The 19,547-nt window shown below is 42.5% G+C and overlaps 1 protein-coding gene across 1 annotated transcript in view; it reads left to right on the top strand.

Moving 5' to 3' along the window:
• slc45a2 (solute carrier family 45 member 2) overlaps positions 1 to 11,185 on the top strand; it is a 60,954-nt gene extending 49,769 nt beyond the window's left edge. The window contains exons 6-7 of the mRNA XM_073065284.1: positions 4,605 to 4,810; positions 10,889 to 11,185. Coding sequence (XP_072921385.1) covers positions 4,605 to 4,810; positions 10,889 to 11,113 — 431 coding nt within the window. The 3' untranslated portion in view covers positions 11,114 to 11,185. The remainder of the gene's footprint in view (positions 1 to 4,604; positions 4,811 to 10,888) is intronic.
• The last annotated feature ends 8,362 nt before the right edge of the window (positions 11,186 to 19,547 follow it).

Here is a 19,547-nt window from a genome sequence, read left to right as displayed (position 1 = left end):
AGCGCCTCTACAGTCGGGTTTCTCATAAATTCACCCACATCCATCTTTGCTGGTTTCCTGTCTGGCTACCTGCGTAACCAGATTTAAGTTTGGACTTGCAGCCCGATTCACTGACCCTCCCCTTTTGTTTCAAATCCGGGACGAGCAACCCACTTGTTACGTTCCCCAGTAACCGGGTAATTTACCAGCAAAGATAGATGGGTCCACTGAAGCCTGATGCTACTATTTTCAAACGTTTTTATTTATAAAGAGGCACAAATGTATGGTTAATACAAAACATTCAGATCATATACGTCGTCACAACTCAATCTAAAGCACAGGTATAGTAATAATCAATCAGAAATAAGCTCTATCGTTGTCTAGGGGTAATGTAGATACATATTGTTTACTGGATAACTAAAAGTCTTTTGCGGTCACTGCAGTTCCACCAGCTGCCGTCGTTGTGGTGTCGCGTTGGTGCACTTTTGTTAGAAAGAGAGAGAGAGAGGGGGGATGAAAGAGTTACCCGACCGGTTTTCCAACCTGGAGGAGTTCGGTTTGTCGGAGCCTCGTTGGGGGAATGAACGCTCATCGGTGGCCTCCCCTGTAGCTAAGCCGTTCTTCCGTTGTGGGGTCGCCAATCCCAGGCAAGGAAAAGACGCACACGAACCCCACCCCCGGCTGTCGCTATCAAAGCGCTGTCACAGGATCTCTAGCGTGTCTTCTGGTGCGTCTGAAGGGGTCGTCCCCCCCAGACCCTCCTTTATACTTCCTCACGGGATCGCCGGTGTCAATCTCTCTCTCAACCAGCCCACGTTGCCCGAGGGCTTTACACGTGGTCTTCATGAGACAATAGTCAGAGTCACTTTATTCTGCTTCCCGGGGAAACGTGGTCTTCCGCACATCTCTTCCCCTCTTGGGTCATTTGACCCCCCCTTGACTAGGGCTCTTGCGATTCTCACAAAGGAGGGGGCTGGGGTCATAACAGTACCTATCCAAGCAGCTTTTAAATGTTTTTATCATACACTCCCCACCACCCACTACCACTTGTGGCAGCTCATTCCATATACCCATAATCCTCTTTGCCCCTCAGATCACCTTTAATTAGTTTTTCACCTTTACCTATACCTTCTAATTGTAGACCTCCCCACCCTGGGATAACCCACAATATTTATTTATTTATTTATTAATGTATTAAGTGTGGAACAAGCCTTTCTGGCCAATGAACTTCACTGCCCAGCAACCCACCTACTTAACACTAACCTAATCATATCACAATTTACAATGACCAAGTAACTTGCTAACCGGTTCATTTGTTTGGATTGTCAGAAGAAACTGGTGTACCTGCAGAAAAGCCACGTGGTTTATACAAACTCCTTACAGCCCACACCGGAATTGAACTCTGAATCCTGGAATGGGTCAGGCCCTGAGCTGTAATCATGGCACCTTAAATGCCCTTCATAGCTTTATAAACCTCTATATAGTCACATTTCAGCCTTCTACGTTCTAGGGAGAACAGTCCCAGCCTATCCGGCCTCTCCTGATAGCTATGGCTAGTATAAGGAGGATGATTTTAAGGTGATTTTAAGGGAGGAAAGTACAGGAGGATTGTCACAGGTAAGTTGTTTACTCAGAGACTGGTGGATGGAGGAGTGCTCTGCCAGGGATGGTGAAGTTACAGATACATTAAGGGCATTTAAGAAACTCTTAGGTAAGCACATGGATGATAGAAATAAGGAAGCCTATGTCGGAAGGAAGGATTAAATTGATCTTGAAGAAGATTTGGCTAGTACAAAATGGTGGGTCGAAAGGCCTGTACTGTGTTGTAATATTCTATAAAATCAGATGTATTTTATTTTCCTATTGAATAAAGTCATCTTGATTCCAAATTTCAACATTATTTTGTCAGTGACTACCAAGTCTTCTCTCTTAATGTAAGATAGACATAATTTACTTCTGATAACTTGTGAATTTTATGTTAGTTTGCGGTGTTCATGGTTAGTATCACATTTACATTAAAATCCTTGATTCCTGAAAATAATGTTCTGCATTCAGGCAAATGTGCAGGCACAACCTTACAATTGACCTAGCATGTCACCGGGGAATCACACCAATCAATGTAAACTTACAACCATGTCAAACTAGATTCTGTACACAATATATTTTATAGTTTTTTGATGTATCTGAGTGGCAGAGACACTTAACATTGTAAAGTTAGTGCAGAGTGTCCTTGGCAGCAGGAATCTGGTGACAGTGGGACTTCCATTCTCTGCCATCCAGCATATATGACTGGAATAGTTGAGACCATAAGACAGAGGTACAGAATTAGGCTTCTCGGCCCATTTGTGTCTTCTCCGCCATTCCATCATGGCTGCCTTATTATCCCTCATGACCCCATTCCCCTGCTTTCTCCTCATAATCTTTGACACCCTTATAATCAAGAACCTATCAACCTTGACTTTAAATATACCCAATGACTTGGCCTCCACAGTCATCTGGTGCAATGAATGCCACAAATTCAGCACCCTCTATCTAAAGAAATTCCTACTCATCTCTGTTCTTAAGGGACATTGTTGTGTTCTGATGCTGTGCCCTCTGGTCCTAGCATCCCGCACTGTAGGAAACATCCTCTTCGTGTTTACTCTGTCTAAGCCTTTCAATATTCAATAGGTTTCAATGAGATCCCCTCTTATTCTTCTAAACTCAAGCAAATGAAGGCCCAGAGCCATCAAATGCTCTTCATTCACAAACCTTTTCATACCTGGAATCATTCTCCTGAACCACCTCTGGAACCTCTCCAATGCTAGCACATCCCTTTTTAGATAACGGGCCTAAAACTGCTCACAATACTCCTTTCGCAGTCTTCTAAGTTCCAAGAACTTGGTAAATTGCTCTCTCTCTCGTTGGTGGAGGAGAGTTTGTTGCTGATTCTCTGGCAGGAGAACGTAGAAAAAAAAGTGGTGTGACAGACTATAAATCAGCGCATTGTTTTGTTATGGAGGAGTTCAAGAAAGATTTAAGCTTAAAAATTAAAATTCCAGACGGAAGGTATGTATTTTTAAAACTATTTGTAAAGGGCTATTGTTTGTTTCTAAGTTCTATGTGTTTTAAATGTCAGGAAGTTTAAGAGCAGTTAAAATTTTAGATTGTTTTGACAAATGGCAAAGTTTCACCCCTTGGGATTTTGTCAAAGTCTAATAGTAATTTTCCAATGGGATGGTCTCTGAACTGTACCAACTGAGACCAATGAGACTATCCCAGCCTAACAGAGATATACAGATGAAGGCCAGTGAAATGAGGGCTCCTGCATCAAGACCAGGCAAGTGCATGGGCTGTGGGTGACATGTTATGGGGAGAAAGCTGGAGAATAGTGTTGAGAGGGATAATAAATCAGCCACGATGGAATGGCAAAGCCGACTCAAATAGCCAAATGGCCTTATCCTGCTCCTATGTCTAATGGTCTTATGGACATCTCCGGGCACCTGGTTGAGGCTTTTGGTCAGGGTCAAGCAAGGATTTTGCATTCTAGCTATCTACATAATCAACATGCAAGCCAGGGCAGAACGATTTGAAGAGAGCAAGCTGATGCCCATGTAGCGGACTCCCTCTCTCCACACAGCTGATGAATCCAAAGGAGATGCAGAGACTGATACAGTTTGGCACCAGCACCATCACAGTAGTTGCCAGTCAACATTGAACTCAACAAAGGACTGCCTTAGAGATTCCAGCTCTGGATTTTTTCTTTGGGCTTAATCCCGAAGGCTTTCCCAGGAGTAGGTAAAGCTGCATGGCAGCAGAGGTTGAGATCTGAGTTTTCCTTCACCTTGATGATATGCCACCCACAGCTGACGAGTCCCATCTGCCCAAAGCACCAGGGTCGTCCCAACATAACCCAGTCCATTGAAATGTCAGGGCTGTCAGCTGAGTTGGCATATTAAATATAGCACGTAATTAGATCTCATCTTTCTGATGAATTTTAATAGATTATCATAACAAAATGTGAACCATTTTTCATTTCCATGAAGTTAACTGTCAGTAATATTTGTTCAATATTTTCCGTGATTATTTCAAATGACTGGTACTGCATCATCCAGTGGCCACTGAATACATGGATATCCCAATTGAAAAGAGATGAAGAGGAAAGCCAGAGGGTGATGAATCAGTGCAATTCATTGCCAGATATGGCAAGTCATTGGGTATAGTTACAGCAGAGGTTAAAAGGTAAGGGTAGTAAGGGTGTCAAAGGTTATGGGGAGAAAGTGGGAGAATGGGGTGGAGAGGGATAATAAATCATCCATGATAGAATAGTAGAGTAGCCTCAATGGGCTGAATGGCCTTATTCTGCTGATGTATCTTAGACACAAGAAGTACTGCAGATGCTGGGTATCTAGCGCAATACACACAATGTGCTAGAGGAACTCAGCAGGCCAGGCAGCATCTATGGATGGAAGTCTTCTTCCCTCTTCCTTTTCAGTCCTGATGAAGGGTCTCATCCCAAAACGGCGATGGTTTATTCCCATCCATAGATGCTGCCTGACCTGCCGAGCTCCTCCAGCACATGAGGTGTACTGCTTCTATATTTTATAGCCTTATAGTTTTAATTGTGTCTTTCTTCATACTTCCAGATACACAGAAGATCATTGTGCCTCTAATTGGATTGAAAATATTGTACTTTTTGGGCTATGTCCTGTTTGGCATTGGAACTGGATTGATTGCGTTCTTTCCTAATGTTCTCTCCATCCTGATCCTTTCTGCAATATTCGGAGCAATGTCAAGTACACTTTATACCATTCCCTTTAACTTGATAGCTGAGTACCACAAAAAAGAGGAGGTAAGAAATGAAACGTAAGAGAAAGGGTGGAGATTGTAATGAATCAGAATCATTTTGTTTTGTTCTGAGAACTCAATTTAAATCTACTTCTACTCAATAGGAACCTGTGCTCCCTGTCATAAATCCTAAGAATTTAGAAGATTTGAAGTTATCTGTAACTGTGCAAATAGGAGCAAAGACAAAATACACTCAGTGGTCACTTTGTTTGTTTATTGAGCTACAGCATGGAATAGGCCCTCCCGGTCCTCTGAGCCACGCTGCCCAGTATTCCCTGTTTTAATCTGAGTTTATCACGGGACAAATTACAAGGACCAATGAACCAACCAGCACATCTTTGGACTGTGGAAGGAAACTGGGGCACCTGTTGTCACGGGGAGAACATAAACTCCTAACAGGGATTGAACCTGGGTCGCTTGTACTGTAGAGCGTTGCACTACTGTGCCACTTTAGGTATCTCCTGTACTTAATAAAGTTGTCACTCTGTGTATGCTCCTGGTCTTCAGCTGCTGAAGCCCATCCACTTCAGGATGTGATGTGTTTTGCATTCAGAGATGCTCTTCTGCACATCACTGTTATGTGGTTATTTGAGTTACCGTTACCTCCTGTCAGCTCGAACCAGTCTGACCATTCTCCTCTCATTAACAAGGAATCTTCATCCACAGAACTACTACTCACTGGATGGTTTTTGTTCCTTGCTTCATCCTCTAACTCTAGAGACTGTTGTGCACAAAAATCCCAGTAGATAAGCATTTTCTGAGATACTGACCACATCTGATTCCAATAATCATTCTACAGTTAAAGTCACTTCAGTCACATTTCTTCTCCATTATGTTGTTTGGTCTGAACAACAACTGAACCTCTTAACCATGCCTGCATGCTTTTATGCATTGAGTTGCTGCCACCTGATTGGCTGATTAGTTATTTGCATGAATGAACAGGTGTACAGGCTAAGAAAGCGGCTACTGGCCATTAAGTGTGCATCTTCAGATTTTTTCCAGATTTACTTATCACATGTACATAGAAACATAGTGGAATGTGTTGTTTGTGTTAATAACCAACATGCCTAAATATATGTGCTGGAGGGGCAGCCCACAACTGTCACCACACATTCTGGTGCCAACATAGCATGCCCACAGTGCTTGGCATAACACCACAGAGCACAACAAGCAAGCCTCTTTCTTCCCACCACCCTAAACACACAGACGGTCCTCCAACTCCAGGACAGGTCTCCAGTCCCTAGCCTTGCATCTCCAGTTAACCTTACCTTGTATAACCATGCCTTGGTAGTACCTTGCTTTGGCATAACTCTCTAATGAAATCAGAATGCAAGCTTTGCTTTGATATGCATATTTTTCTGTCCAATCAGATTCAAGGTCATTTGTTCCTTTGTTAAAGTATAAACATGTTAAAGTAAATAATGTCTTCAAAGTGGTTAATTCACCTGAAATGTTGTTAACTGGCAGATACTGCTTGAGTACCGTTGGGGGAGGGGGGGGGAAGAGACAGCCTACCTGGGGGAAGCAACAGTGGTCGTGCCTCTGGCACTGAGTCTGGCCCTGTGGCTCAGAAGGGTAGGGAACGGAAGTGGATGGCAGCAGTGATAGGGGACTCTGTAGTTATGGGGTCAGACAGGTGATTCTGTGGATGCAGGAAAGAAGCACGGATGGTAGTTTGCCTCCCAGGTGCCAGGGTCCGGGGATGTTTCCGATCACGTCCACGATATCCTGAAGTGGGAAGGAGAACAGCCAGTGGCACATATTGGTACCGGTGACATAGGTAAGAAAGGGGAGGAGGTCCTGAAAACAGACTACAGGGAGTTAGGAAGGAAGTTGAGAAGCAGGACCACAAAGGTAGTAATCTTGGGATTACAGCCTGTGCCATGTGACAGTGAGTATAGGAATAAGAGTGGGGTGGCGGATAAATGCATGGCTGAGGGATTGGAGCAGGGAGCAGGGATTCTTGATCATGGCGACCTCTTTTGGGGCAGGAGTGACCTGTACAAAAAGGATGGATTGCACTTGAATATGAGGGGGACCAATATCCTAGTGGGGGGTGGGGTGTGGTTGCTAAGGCTATTGGGGAGAGTTTAAACTTGGATTGCTGCGGGGTGGGAACCAACCTGGAGAGACTGCAGAAGGGGCAGTTGGCTCACAAATAGAGAAAGCTTGGAGACAATGTGAGAGGGAGGATAGACAGGTGATAGAGAAAGTAGGTGCTCAGACCGATGGTTTGAGATGTGTCTATTTAAATGCAAAGAGTATTATGAACAAAGCTGATAAGCTTACACATGGATCAGTACTTGGAGCTATGATGTTGTGGCCTTTACAGAGACTTGAATGGCTCAGGGGCAGGTATGCTAACTTTGAGTGCCAGGCTTTAGATGTTTCAGAAAGGACAAGGAGGGAAGCAACAAAGGTGGGGACGTGGCACTGTTGATCAGAGATAGTGTCATAGCTGCAGAAAAGGAGTCAATAATTCAACTGGGTGTTTTTGATAGACCACCCAATAGTAACAGGGACATCGAAGAGCAGATAGGGGGACAGATTCTGGAAAGGGGTAATAATAACAGATTTGTCATGGTGGGAGATTTCAATTTCCCAAACATTGATTGGTATGTCCCTAGAGCAAGGGGTTTAGGTGGGTGGAGTTTGTTAGGTGTGTTCAAGAAGATTTCTTGACACAATAATGTAGATAAGCCTATAAGAGGAGAGGCTGTACTTGATTTGGTATTGGGAAATGAACCTGGTCAGGTGTCAGATATCTCAGTGGGAGAGCATTTTGGAGATAGTGATCACAATTCTATCTCCATTGGAGAGAGATAGGAACAGGCAAGTTAGGAAAGTGTTTAATTGGAGTAAGGGGAAATATGAAGCTATCAGGCAGGCGCTTGGAAGCATAAATTGGGAACAGATGTTCTCAGGGAAATGTACGGAAGAAATGTGGCAGATGTTCAGGAGATATTTGCATGGAGTTCTGCATTGGTACATTCCAATGAGACAGGGAAATGATGCTAGGGTACAGGAACCGTAGTGTACAAAGGCTGTAATAAATCTAATCAGGAAGAAAAGAAGAGCTTACGAAAGGTTCAAAAATCTAGGTAATGATAGAGATCTAAAAGATTATAAGGCTAGCAAGAAGGAGTTTAAGAAAGAAATTAGGAAAGCCAGAAGGGGCCATGAGAAGGCCTTGGCAGACAGGATTCAGGAAAACCCAAAGGCATTCTACAAGTATGTGAAGAGCAAGAGGATAAGACGTGAGAGAATAGGACCAATCAAGTGTGACAATGGAAATGTGTGTATGGAACCATTGGAGATAACAGAGGTACTTAATGAGTACCTTACTTCAGTATTCACTACGGAAAAGGATCTTAACGATTGTAGGGATTGCTGAGCCTCTGGCGATGATCTTTGCCTTATCAGTGGGGACGGGAGAGTTTCCGGAGAACTGGAGGGTTGCAGATATTGTTCCGTTATTCAAGGAAGGGAGTAGACATAGCCCAGGAAATTATAGACTAGTGAGTCTTACCTCAGTGGTCGGTAAGTTGATGGAGAATATCCTGAGAGGCAGGATTTATGAACATTTGGAGAGGCATAATATGATTAGGAATAGTCAGCATGGCTTTGTCAAAGGCAGGTTCTGCCTTACAAGCCTGATTGCATTTTTTGAGGATGTGACTAAACAGATGGATGAAGGTAGAGCAGTAGATGTAGTGTATATGGATTTCAGCAAGGCATTTGATAAGATACCCCATACAAGGCTTATTGAGAAAGTAAGGAGGCATGGGATCCAAGGGGACATTGTTTTGTGGATCCAGAACTGGCTTGCCCACAGAAGGCAAAGAGTGGTTGTAGACGGGTCATATTCTGCATGGAGGTCAGTCACCAGTGGAGTGCCTCAGGGATCTCTTCTGGGACTCTTACTCTTTGTGATTTTTATAAATGACTTGGATGAAGAAGTGGAGGGAGGGTTAGTAAATTGGCTGAGGACACAAAGTTTGGGGGTGTTGTGGATAGTGTGGAGGGCTGTCAGAGGTTACAGAGGGACATTGATAGGATGCAAAACTGGGCTGAGAAGTGACAGATGGAGTTCAACCCAGATAAATGTGAGGTGGTTCATTTTGGTAGGTCAATTATAATGGCAGAATATAGTATTAATGGTAAGCTCTTGGCAGTGTGGAGGATCAGAGGGATCTTGGGGTTCGAGTCCACAGGACACTCAAAGCTGCTGCACAGGTTGACTCTGTGGTTAAGAAAGCATACGGTACATTGGCCTTCATCAATCGTGTTATTAAGTTTAGGATCCGAGAGGTAATGTTGCAGCTGTATAGGACCCTGATCAGATCCCAGTTGGAGTACTGTTCTCATTTCTGGTCGCCTCACTGCAGGAAGGATGTGGAAACCATAGAAAGGGTGTAGAGGAGATTTACAAGGACGTTGCCTGGATTGGGGAGCATGCCTTATGAGAATAGGTTGAGTGAACTCGGTCTTTACTCCTTGCAGTGACGGAGGATGAGAGGTGACCTGATAGAGGCGTATAAGATGATGAGAGGCATTGATTGTGTGGATAGTCAGAGGCTTTTTCCAAGGGCTGAAATGGCTAGCACGAGAGGGCACAGTTTTAAGGTTCTTGGAAGTAGGTACAGAGGAGATGTCGGCGACTGTGGTGGAGGTGGATACGATAGCATCTTTTAAGAGTCTCCTGGGCAGGTATATGGAGCTCAGAAACATAGAGGGCTATGGGTAACCCTAGGTAATTTCTTAGATAAGGTCGTATTTGGCACAGCTTTGTGTGCCAAAGGGCCTATATTGTGCTGTAGGTTTTCTATGTTTCTATACCTAAGTTCTTCAGAAGTTCAATTATAATTTTTTGCTTAGTTTCAGCAGTATAGAATTACATATTTAAAACAGTCAAAATGGGCATGACCATCTTTGTAAGTGACTGATTTTACCTGCCTGTACGCAGATTATACGTCCACTGGGGCTCTATAGTATGAAGCAGGTCTTACTGGTGAACACAGGGAAAAGTGCTGTTACCGTATTTGTGTAGTGAAATTCCTTGTAATTTGGTAGCTTTCTTTGAGATTTTTGCTCTCAGTTCTAGCCTTTTTAGTATAAGTCACCCCTTGTCTCATCATAATTTATCAGAGCGTCACCAAAAAGGTGTGTTTTTCATAGAATGCGTCCTTACTTCGTGTCATTGACATGGTAAAAATTATCCAAGCCTATGTTAGCTCTCCCGGTAGAAAAGCATATTTTAGTAATTCAATTATTTGTTCAGCTTCTAAAACTTTCTAGATTCTGGAATTATTCCTTTCCACTGGAGGGCTTCAAATGGTGAGAGTAAGTGTTCGGCATGGACTAGAAGGGCTGAGATGGCCTGTTTCCGTGCTGTAATTGTTATATGGTTATAAATGTAACCTAAGTTTTTACAAAGGAGGATTAAAGCAATCAGGGAACTGTTGAATTGTTAGCCCACTATTTAAATGAGAATAATAGAGTTAAGTGGAATTGGAATGGACTTCATGAAAGGATCTGCTGACTTTTTGAGCTTGTGAAGTTAATAAGGGTGAATCAGTGTATCTCATACATAGAACATAAAACAGTATAAGCCCTTTGGCTCCCAATCTTGTGTCAACCTTTTGAACTTAATCAAAAATTAATCTAAGTCATTCCTCCCACATTGTCAGCCATTCTCCTTTCATCCCTGTGCCCATCTAAGAGTCTGTTAAATCTTCCTAATATAGCTGCCTCTACCACCACCCACAGCAGTGCGTCCCATTCAGGACTAATGAAGGGTCTCAGCCTGGAATGTTGACTGTTTATTCCTCTCCATTAATGCTGCCTGACCTGCTGAGTTCCTCCAGTATTTTGTGTGCTAATCTCACAAAATGCTGGGGGAACTCAGAAGGTCAAGCAGCATCTATGGAGGGGATTAAACATTTAATGCTTTTCAAACAAACACCCACTCTATTGTTTCTTATATTATTGTGTTCTTACAGGGCTTATCTTTGAAATTGGAAGAATATGCCCGTAAAATTGTTCAGCGTTGCACATGGATGTGGTCTTTTTCTGTTTTCAGATTGAAAGGAAGAATGACGGGGCAGCTGTGAATGAAAGCAGGGGTAAAGGTATCGACTGCGCTGCCCTGACCGCCATGGTACAGTTAGCACAAATCCTAGTCGGAGCAGGTGTCGGAGCTCTGGTAAACCTGGCAGGCACTGTGAAAGTTGTGATGATCACTTCGTCGGCCATCTCCTTTCTGGGTTGTTGCTTTGTTGTAGTATTTGTTCACTATGTTGATTGAGATGAGCGAAAGGAATGCAAAACTGTGATAATTTTGTTTTCTCAATTTCATTAAATGCTCCAGATTATTATCTGTGTTTTCCCCAATGACTCCAATGTTGCCTTGATTCAGGCACGGTATGACAAATGATCCTAACTAGATCTGCTTGCTTTTCTTGGATCTTAATAGGATCTCTTATATAGGATATTGTCGGGCTGCAAGCATTGCAAGCACTCACTTGACGAAAGACAGCGCAAGACTTCACAAGAGCTCGGGGACTTTCGCTGTATTTCATCAGGCATCACTCTATTAGGCACTTAGCAAAGGTCAAAAACAAGACACTAAGTGTAAAGGGAGCAGCCATTGTGTGAGTGGGCCAGTGCTAAAGCAGTTAGGCTTTGGCTCAAGAGGTTTGGCTAAGCAGCGGCAGAAGCTCTAAGTGAATTTCTTATAAGTTTTTGTTTCTTTTTCCTTGTCTGTTAGAACATAGCCAGTATGGTGAGTAGATCCAGGGTTAGTGTTATGTTCTCTGTGTGAAATGTGGGAACCCTGGGAGTCCTCCAGTCTCCCTGATAACTACATTGGCATGAAGTGCATCGAGCTGAAGCTGCTTAGGGACCATGTAAAGGAACTGGAGCTGCAGCTCAATGACCTTCTGCTCATTGAGGGAGAATGAGGAGGTGATAGATATGAGTAGGTGGTAGTAACCCTTAAGTTGCAGGAAGGAACTATCTGGGTGACTGTCAAGTGAGGGAATAGGCAACCAGTGCAAAGTAGATGTTCCCCTCAATAACGTGTGCTGCTTTGGATATTGTTGGAGGGGACAAACTAGCATAGGAGAGCCACAGCAACCAGGTCTCTGGCACTGAGTCGGGCTCTGTGGCTCGATAGGGAAGTGGGGAGAAGAGAATTGCAATAATGATGGGGATTCCATAGCTAGAGGTACAGACAAGAAATTCTGTGGATATGAGAGACAACTGGATGGTACAGATGTTGCCTTCCAGGTGCCAGGGTCCAAGATTTCTTTGGTCGATCCACAGCATTCTAAAGGTGAACAGCCAGAAGTCATGCTACATATTGGTACCAATGACATAGGTAGGAAAAGGGATGAGGTCCTGAAGAGAGAATATTGGGAGCTAGGTAGGAAGCTGAAAATCAGGATCTCAAGAATAGTAATATCTGGACTGCTGCCTGTGTCAGGCTCTAGTGAAGGTAAGAGTAGAGTGATTTGGCAGGTGAATGGGTGGCTGATGAACTAGGGCCAGCGTTCAGATTTATGGATCATTGGAATCATACCTGGGGAAGGTATGGCCTGTACAAAAAGGGCAGGTTACATGTGAACTCAAGAGTGATAAATATCCTTGCAGGCAGGTTTGCTAGAGCTGTTGAGGAGGGTTTAAACTAATTTGTCAGGGGGATGGGAACTGGTGATAGGGATGAGGATGGGAGTACTACACAATGCAGGAGATTCAATATAGAAATTTAGTGTCCTGCAATTTCGAATGTGCAGGAAGAAATGTTCAGAAGGGAGAATGAGTCAACTGTGGGTGACAAGAGAAGTCAAAGACAGCATGAAAGCAAAAGAGAGGGCATATAATATAGTAAAAATTAGTGGGAAGTTAGAGGATTGGGGAACTTTTTGAAGTCAAAGTTCAAAGTAAATTTATTATCAGAGTACATATATGTCATCACATACAGCCCTGAGATTCATTTTCCTGTGGACATACTCAGCAAATCTATAAAATAATAACTAAAACAGGATCAATGAAAGATTAACCAGAGTGCAAAAGACCAGAAACTGTGCAAATACAAATATAAATAAATTGCAATAAATGATGACAACATAAAATAATAGGATAAAGTGCCCTTAAAGTGATGTCATTGGTTGTCAGAATATTTCAATGATGGGCAAATGAGTGTAGTTGTTTCCTTCTGTGAAAGAGCCTGTTGGCAGAGGGTAGTAACTGTTCTTGAATCTGGTGGTGTGAGTCCTGAGGAAACCAACAGAAACCATAAAGAGAGAAAAGAAGAAATACAAAGGTAAGCTAGCCAATACAAAGAGCATGCCAAAAGCTTTTTTTTCCAATATATAAAGAGTAAAAGAGAGGTGAGAGAAGATATTGGACCACTGGAAAATGACACTGCTGAGGTATTGGGGGGGGGGGGGGGCAAAGAAATGGCAGATGAACATAGTAAATATTTTACATCGGTCTTCACTGTGGAAGACACGAGCAGTATACCAGAAGTTCGAGACTATCAGGCGGCAGAAGTGAGTGTTGATGCTCGTATTAAGAAGAAGATGCTTAGGAAATTGGAAAGTATGAAGCTCGGTAAGTCTGGATGGACTACAACCCAGGGTTTTGAAGGAGGTAATTGAAGAGATTGTAGAGGCATTGAAAGTGCTTTTTCAAGAATCACTAGATTCTGGAATAGTTCCAAAAGACTGGAAAATCGCAAGTGTCACTGCACACCAAGAGGGAAACACAATACAGGAAATTATAGGCCGGTTAGTCTGACTTCGGTGGTCAGCAAGATGTTGGAGCCCATTATTAAGGATGTTTTCTTGGGATACTTGGGTACACGATAAAATAGTCCAGAGTCAGGATGGTTTCTTTTTTTTAAATGTTTTATATTGAATTTTCAAATAATTACAGAAAGAAGAAAAAAAATATACCCTTCCCCCTCCCCTTAGCCCCTCCCCCCTAACATCCCTATAGAAAAAAAAAGGGAAAAAAAAGAAAGAAAGAAAGACTGCCTGGATATTGGAAGATCCCCACATGCTCCACGGAGTTCGTAATAACTTTAGTATATATATTTATTTATTTCCCCAAATAACCAATTATTTTATCTTCAGAGCACCTATATATTTAATCCTGTCTTTTGTAAATAAGGGCACCAAATTTTCAAAAATGTTTCATATTTATCTCTTAAATTATAAGTAATTTTTTCAAAGGGAATACAGCTGGAAATTTCATTCTTCCAACGATCTATACTTAAGTATGCATCCGATTTCCAAGTAACTGCAATAGCCTTTTTGGCTACTGCCAGTGCAATTTTTATGAATTCTTTCTGATATTTATTCAATTTGGGTTTCGATTTTATCCCTTCAATATCACCTAATAAAAATAATATTGGTTTATGTGGAAGTTGTGTTCCAATAAAACTCTTAAATTTGTCCAAAAAGTTTGAATTTTAGAACAAGACCAAGTAGAATGTAAAAAAGTACCGATTTCTTGGTTACATCAGAAACACTGATCAGATAAATTTGGATTTTATTTATTTATTTTTTGTGGTGTAATATATAATTGATGTAAAAAATTATATTGCACTAATCTTAACTGGACATTTACTGTATTTGTCATACTAGGATGGTTTCTTAAGAGGAAATATTGCTTGCCAGATCTGTTAGAATTCTTTGAGGAAATAACAGGCAGGATACAAATGAGAGTCAGTGGATGTTGTTTACTTGGATTTTCACAAGAGTTTTGAGTTTACCACACACGAGGCTGATAAACAACATTAAAATCCACATATTACAAGAAAGATACAAACATGAATAGAAGATTGGTTGACTGGCAGGAAGCAAAGATTTGGAATAAAGAGAGCCTTTTGTGGTTGGATGCCAGTGAGTACTAGTGTTCTACAGTGGAGGGCTTTTTATGTTATTTATTAATGATCTGGATGACAGAATTGAAGGCTTTTTAGTCCAGTTTGTGTACGGTACGAAGATAGGTGAAGAGACAGGCAATGTTGAGGAAGCAGGGAGTCTGCAGAAGGACTTAGACAGATTGGGAGAATGGGCAAAGAAGTGGCAAATGGAATATAGTGTAGGGATGTGTATAGTCATGCACTTTGGCAGAAGGAATAATGGTGTAGACTATTTTCTAAATGAGGAGCAAATTCAAAATTCAGAAGTGCAAAGAGTCTTGGGAGTCCTTGTATAGAATTCCCTAAAGGTTGACTTTCAGATTGAGTCAATGGTAAGGAAGGCAAATGTAATGTTAGTATTCATTTCAAGAGGACTAAAGTATAAAAGCAAGGATGTAATGCTGGGGCTTTATAAGGCATTGGAGTATTGTGAACAGTTTTGGGACCTTTATCGAAGGAAAGATGAGTTGACAGTGGAGAGGGTCCAGAGGAGGTTCATGAGAATGAGTTTGAAAATGAAAGGGTTAATGCACGGAGAGCATTTGATGGCTCTGAATCTGTACGCACTGGAGATCTCGTTGAATACCTTTTGAATATTGAAAGACCTGGATAAAGTGGATATACAGAGCATGATTACCATAGTGGAAAAGCTGAGAATTAGAGGGTGCAACCTCAGAATAGAGGGACAACATTTTAGAACAGAGATGAGGAGAAATTTCTTAACCCAGAAGGTAGGGAATCTTGAGAATTCATAGAAAACATAGAAAACGTACTGCACAATACAGACCCTTCAGCCCACAAAGCTGTGCTGAACATGTCCCTACCTTAGAAATTACTAGGGTTACCCATAGCCCTCTATTTTTCTAAGCTCTATGTACCTATCCAAAAGTCTCTTAAAAGACCCTATCATATCCGCCTCCACCACTGTTGCCGGCAGCCCATTCCATGCACTCACCACTCTCTGAGTAAAAAAAACTTACCCCTGACATCTCCTCTGTACCAACTCCCCCAGCACCTTAAAACTATGCCCTTTTGTGGCAACCATTTCAGCCCTGGGAAAAAGCCTCTGACTATCCACATGATCAATCCCTCTCATCATCTTATACACCTCTATCAGGTCACCTCTCATCCTCCATCGCTTCAAGGAGAAAAGGCCGAGTTCACTCAACCTGTTTTCATAAGGCATGCTCCCTAATGCAGGCAACATCCTTGTATATCTCATCTGCACCCTTTCTATGGTTTCCACATCCTTCCTGTGGTGAGGTGACCAGAATTGAACACACTACTCCCAGTGGGGTCTGACCAGGGTCCTATATCGCTACAACATTACCTCTCGGCTCCTAAACTCAATTCCATTGCCACAGCACGCAGTTGAGGCCAACTCATTGGGTACGTTTAAAACAGAGCTTGATAGATTCTTGATTAGCAAGGGTGTCAAAGGTTATGGGGAGAAAGTAGGAGAATGAGGTTGAGAGGGAGAATAAATCAGCTATGAAGGAAGGTGGTGCAAACTCATAGGGCCAAGTGGCATAACTCTGCTCCTATGTCTTATGTTTTTTAGCTGATGTGAGCTTCAATGGGAAAAATTCTGATCAACAGACATACTGGCCTTAAATTTGATTTAAAAAATTAAGCTATCCAGACTGAGAGCCAGCCATTTTAATTCCCAGTTTGTGATTCACCTGTTTGTCTTAGATCGTTGAAGCAACAATACTTCACGTACGTTGCTGATTGATCCGGAAGGGTCCGCTGAAAGTTATTTAGTCAAATACATTTACTAGTGCTGATTACCTAAATTGGAAGCTATTAAGAAAATCATGAGGTTGTACAATTAAGATATTTATAACCTATGCAATTAAATTAATGGGAGTCTCTGATTTCTTGATTAGTGCACTCTAACCATGTCTGCCATTCTACCAATTCCTAATTGGGAAAATCATTCAGTAATGATTAATTCACCCTGGAGAAGTCAGTGAGGCAAAGATCAATTAGTACCTCTGTGTACAATGGAGAAAAGAAATGTAAAAATGTGACAAAAGTTTAAACTAGAATTGTTGGGGGGGTGGGAACCAAACTGAAGAGACTGGCTCACAAATAGAGAAAGCTTGCAGACAATGCAAGAAGGAAGATAGGCAGGTGATAGAGAAGGAATGCGCTCAGACCGAAGGTTTGAGATGTGTCTATTTTAATGCAAAGAGTGTTGTGAACAAAGCGGATGAGCTGAGAGCATGGATCAGTACTTTGAGATATGATGTGGTGGCCATTACAGAGACTTGGATGGCTCAGGGACAGGAATGGCTACTTCAAGGGCCAGGTTTAGATGTTTCAGAAAGGACAGGGAGGGAGGCAAAAGAGGTGGGGGCGTGGCACTGTTGATCAGAGATGTCACAGCTGCAGAAAAGGTGGACGCCATGGAGGGATTGTCTGTGGAGTCTCTGTGGGTGGAGGTTAGGAACATGAAGGGGTCAATAACTCTTCTGGGTGTTTTTTGTAGGCTGCCCACTAGTAACAGAGATATTGAGGAGCAGATAGGGAAGCAGATCTGGAAAGGTATAATAATAACAGAGTTGTCGTGGTGGGAGATTTTAATTTCCCAAATATCAATTGGCATCTCCCTAGAGCAAGGGGTTTAGATGGAGTGGAGTTTGTTAGGTGTGTTCAGGAAGGTTTCTTGACACAATAAGCCTACAAGAGGAGAGGCTGTACTTGATTTGGTATTGGGAAATGAACCTGATCAGGTGTCAGATCTCTCAATGGGAGAGCATTTTGGAGATAGTGATCGCAATTCTATCCCTTTTACAATAGCATTGGAGAGAGATAGGAACAGACAAGTTAGGAAAGCATTTAATTGGAGTAAGGGGAATTATGAGGCTATCAGGCAGGAAATTGGAAGATTAAATTGGAAATAGATGTTCTCGGAAAAGTACGGAAGAAATGTGGCAAATGTTCAGGGGATATTTGTGTGGAGTTCTGCACAGGTATGTGCTAATGAGACAGGGAATTTATGGTAGGGTACAGGAACCGTAGTGTACAAAGGCTGTAATAAATCTAGTTAAGAAGAAAAGAAAAGCTTACAAAATGTTCAGAGAGCTAGGTCATGTTAGAGATCTGGAAGATTATAAGGCTAATAGGAAGGAGCTTAAGAAGGAAATTAGGAGAGCCAGAAGGGGTCATGAGAAGGCCTTGGTGGACAAGATTAAGAAAAACCCCAAGGCAACCTACAAGTATGTGAAGAGCAAGAGGATAAGACATGAAAGAATAGGACCTATCAATTTTGACAGTGGGAAAGCGTGTATGAAACCGGAGGAAATAGCAGAGGTACTTAATGAATGCTTTACTTCAGTATTCACCATGGAAAAGGATCTTGGTGATTGTAGTGATGACTTGTAGCAGACTGAAAAGCTTGAGAATGTAGATATTAAGAAAGAGGATGTGCTGGAGCTTTTGGAAAGCATCAAGTTGGATAAGTCGCCGGGACTGGATGAGATGTACCCCAGGCTACTGTGGGAGGCGAGGGAGAAGATTACTGAGCCTCTGGCAATGATCTTTGCATTATCAATGGGGACGGGAGAGGTTCAGGAGGATTTGAGGGTTGCGGATGTTGTTCCTTTATTCAAGAAAGGGAGTAGAGATAGCCCAGGAAATTATAGACCAGTGAGTCTTACCTCAGTGGTTGGTAAGTTGGGGATGGAGAGGATCCTGAGAGGCAGGATTTATGAACATTTGGAGAGGTGTAATATGATTAGGAATATTCAGCATGACTTTGTTAAGGGCAGGTCATGCTTTACGAGCCTGATTGAATTTTTTGAGGATGTGACTAAACACATTGATGAAGGAAGAGCAGTAGATGTAGTGTATATGGATTTCAGCAAGGCATTTGATAAGGTACCCATGCAAGGCTTATTGAGAAAGTAAGGAGGCATGGGATCCAAGGGGACATTGCTTTGTGGATCCAGAACTGGCTTGCCCACAGAAGTCAAAGAGTGGTTGTAGACGGGTCATATTCTGTATGGAGGTCGGTCACCAGTGGAGTGCTTCAGGGATCTGTTCTGGGACTCATACTCTTCGTGATTTTTATAAATAACCTGGATGAGGAAGTGGAGGGATGGGTTAGTAAGTTTGCTGATGACACAAAGGTTGGAGGTGTTGTGGATAGTGTGGAGGGCTGTCAAAGGTTACAGCAGGACATTGATAGGATGCAAAACTGGGCTGTGAAGTGGCAGATGGAGTTCAACCCAGATAAGTGTGAGGTGGTTCATTTTGGTAGGTCAAATATGATGGCAGAGTATAGTATTAATAATAAGATTCTTGGCAGTGTGGAGGATCAGAGGGATCTTGGAGTCTGAGTCCATAGGACACTCAAAGCAGCTGCACAGGTTGACTCTGTGGTTAAGAAAGCGTATGGTGTATTGGCCTTCATCAATTGTGGAATTGAATTTAAGAGCCGAGAGGTGATGTCGCAGTTATATAGGACCCTGGTCAGACCTCACTTGGAGTACTGTGCTCAGTTCTGGTCACCTCACTACAGGAAGGATGTGGAAACCATAGAAAGGGTGCAGAGGAGATTTCCAAGGATGTTGCCTGGATTGGGGAGCATGCTTTATGAGAATAGTTTGGGTGAACTCGACATTTTCTCCTTGGAGCGACGGAGGATGAGAGGTGACCTGATAGAAGTGTATAAGATGATGAGAGGCATTGATCGTGTGGGTAGTCAGAGGCTTTTTCCCAAGGCTGAAATGGTTGCCACAAGAGGACACACATTTAAAGTGCTGGGGAGTTGGTACAAAGGAGATGTTGGGTTACGTTT

Source organism: Hemitrygon akajei, chromosome 13 (genome assembly GCF_048418815.1).
Source record: "Hemitrygon akajei chromosome 13, sHemAka1.3, whole genome shotgun sequence".
In the NCBI taxonomy this organism is placed as follows: domain Eukaryota; kingdom Metazoa; phylum Chordata; class Chondrichthyes; order Myliobatiformes; family Dasyatidae; genus Hemitrygon; species Hemitrygon akajei.
This window is presented reverse-complemented; position numbering and strand designations above follow the sequence as displayed.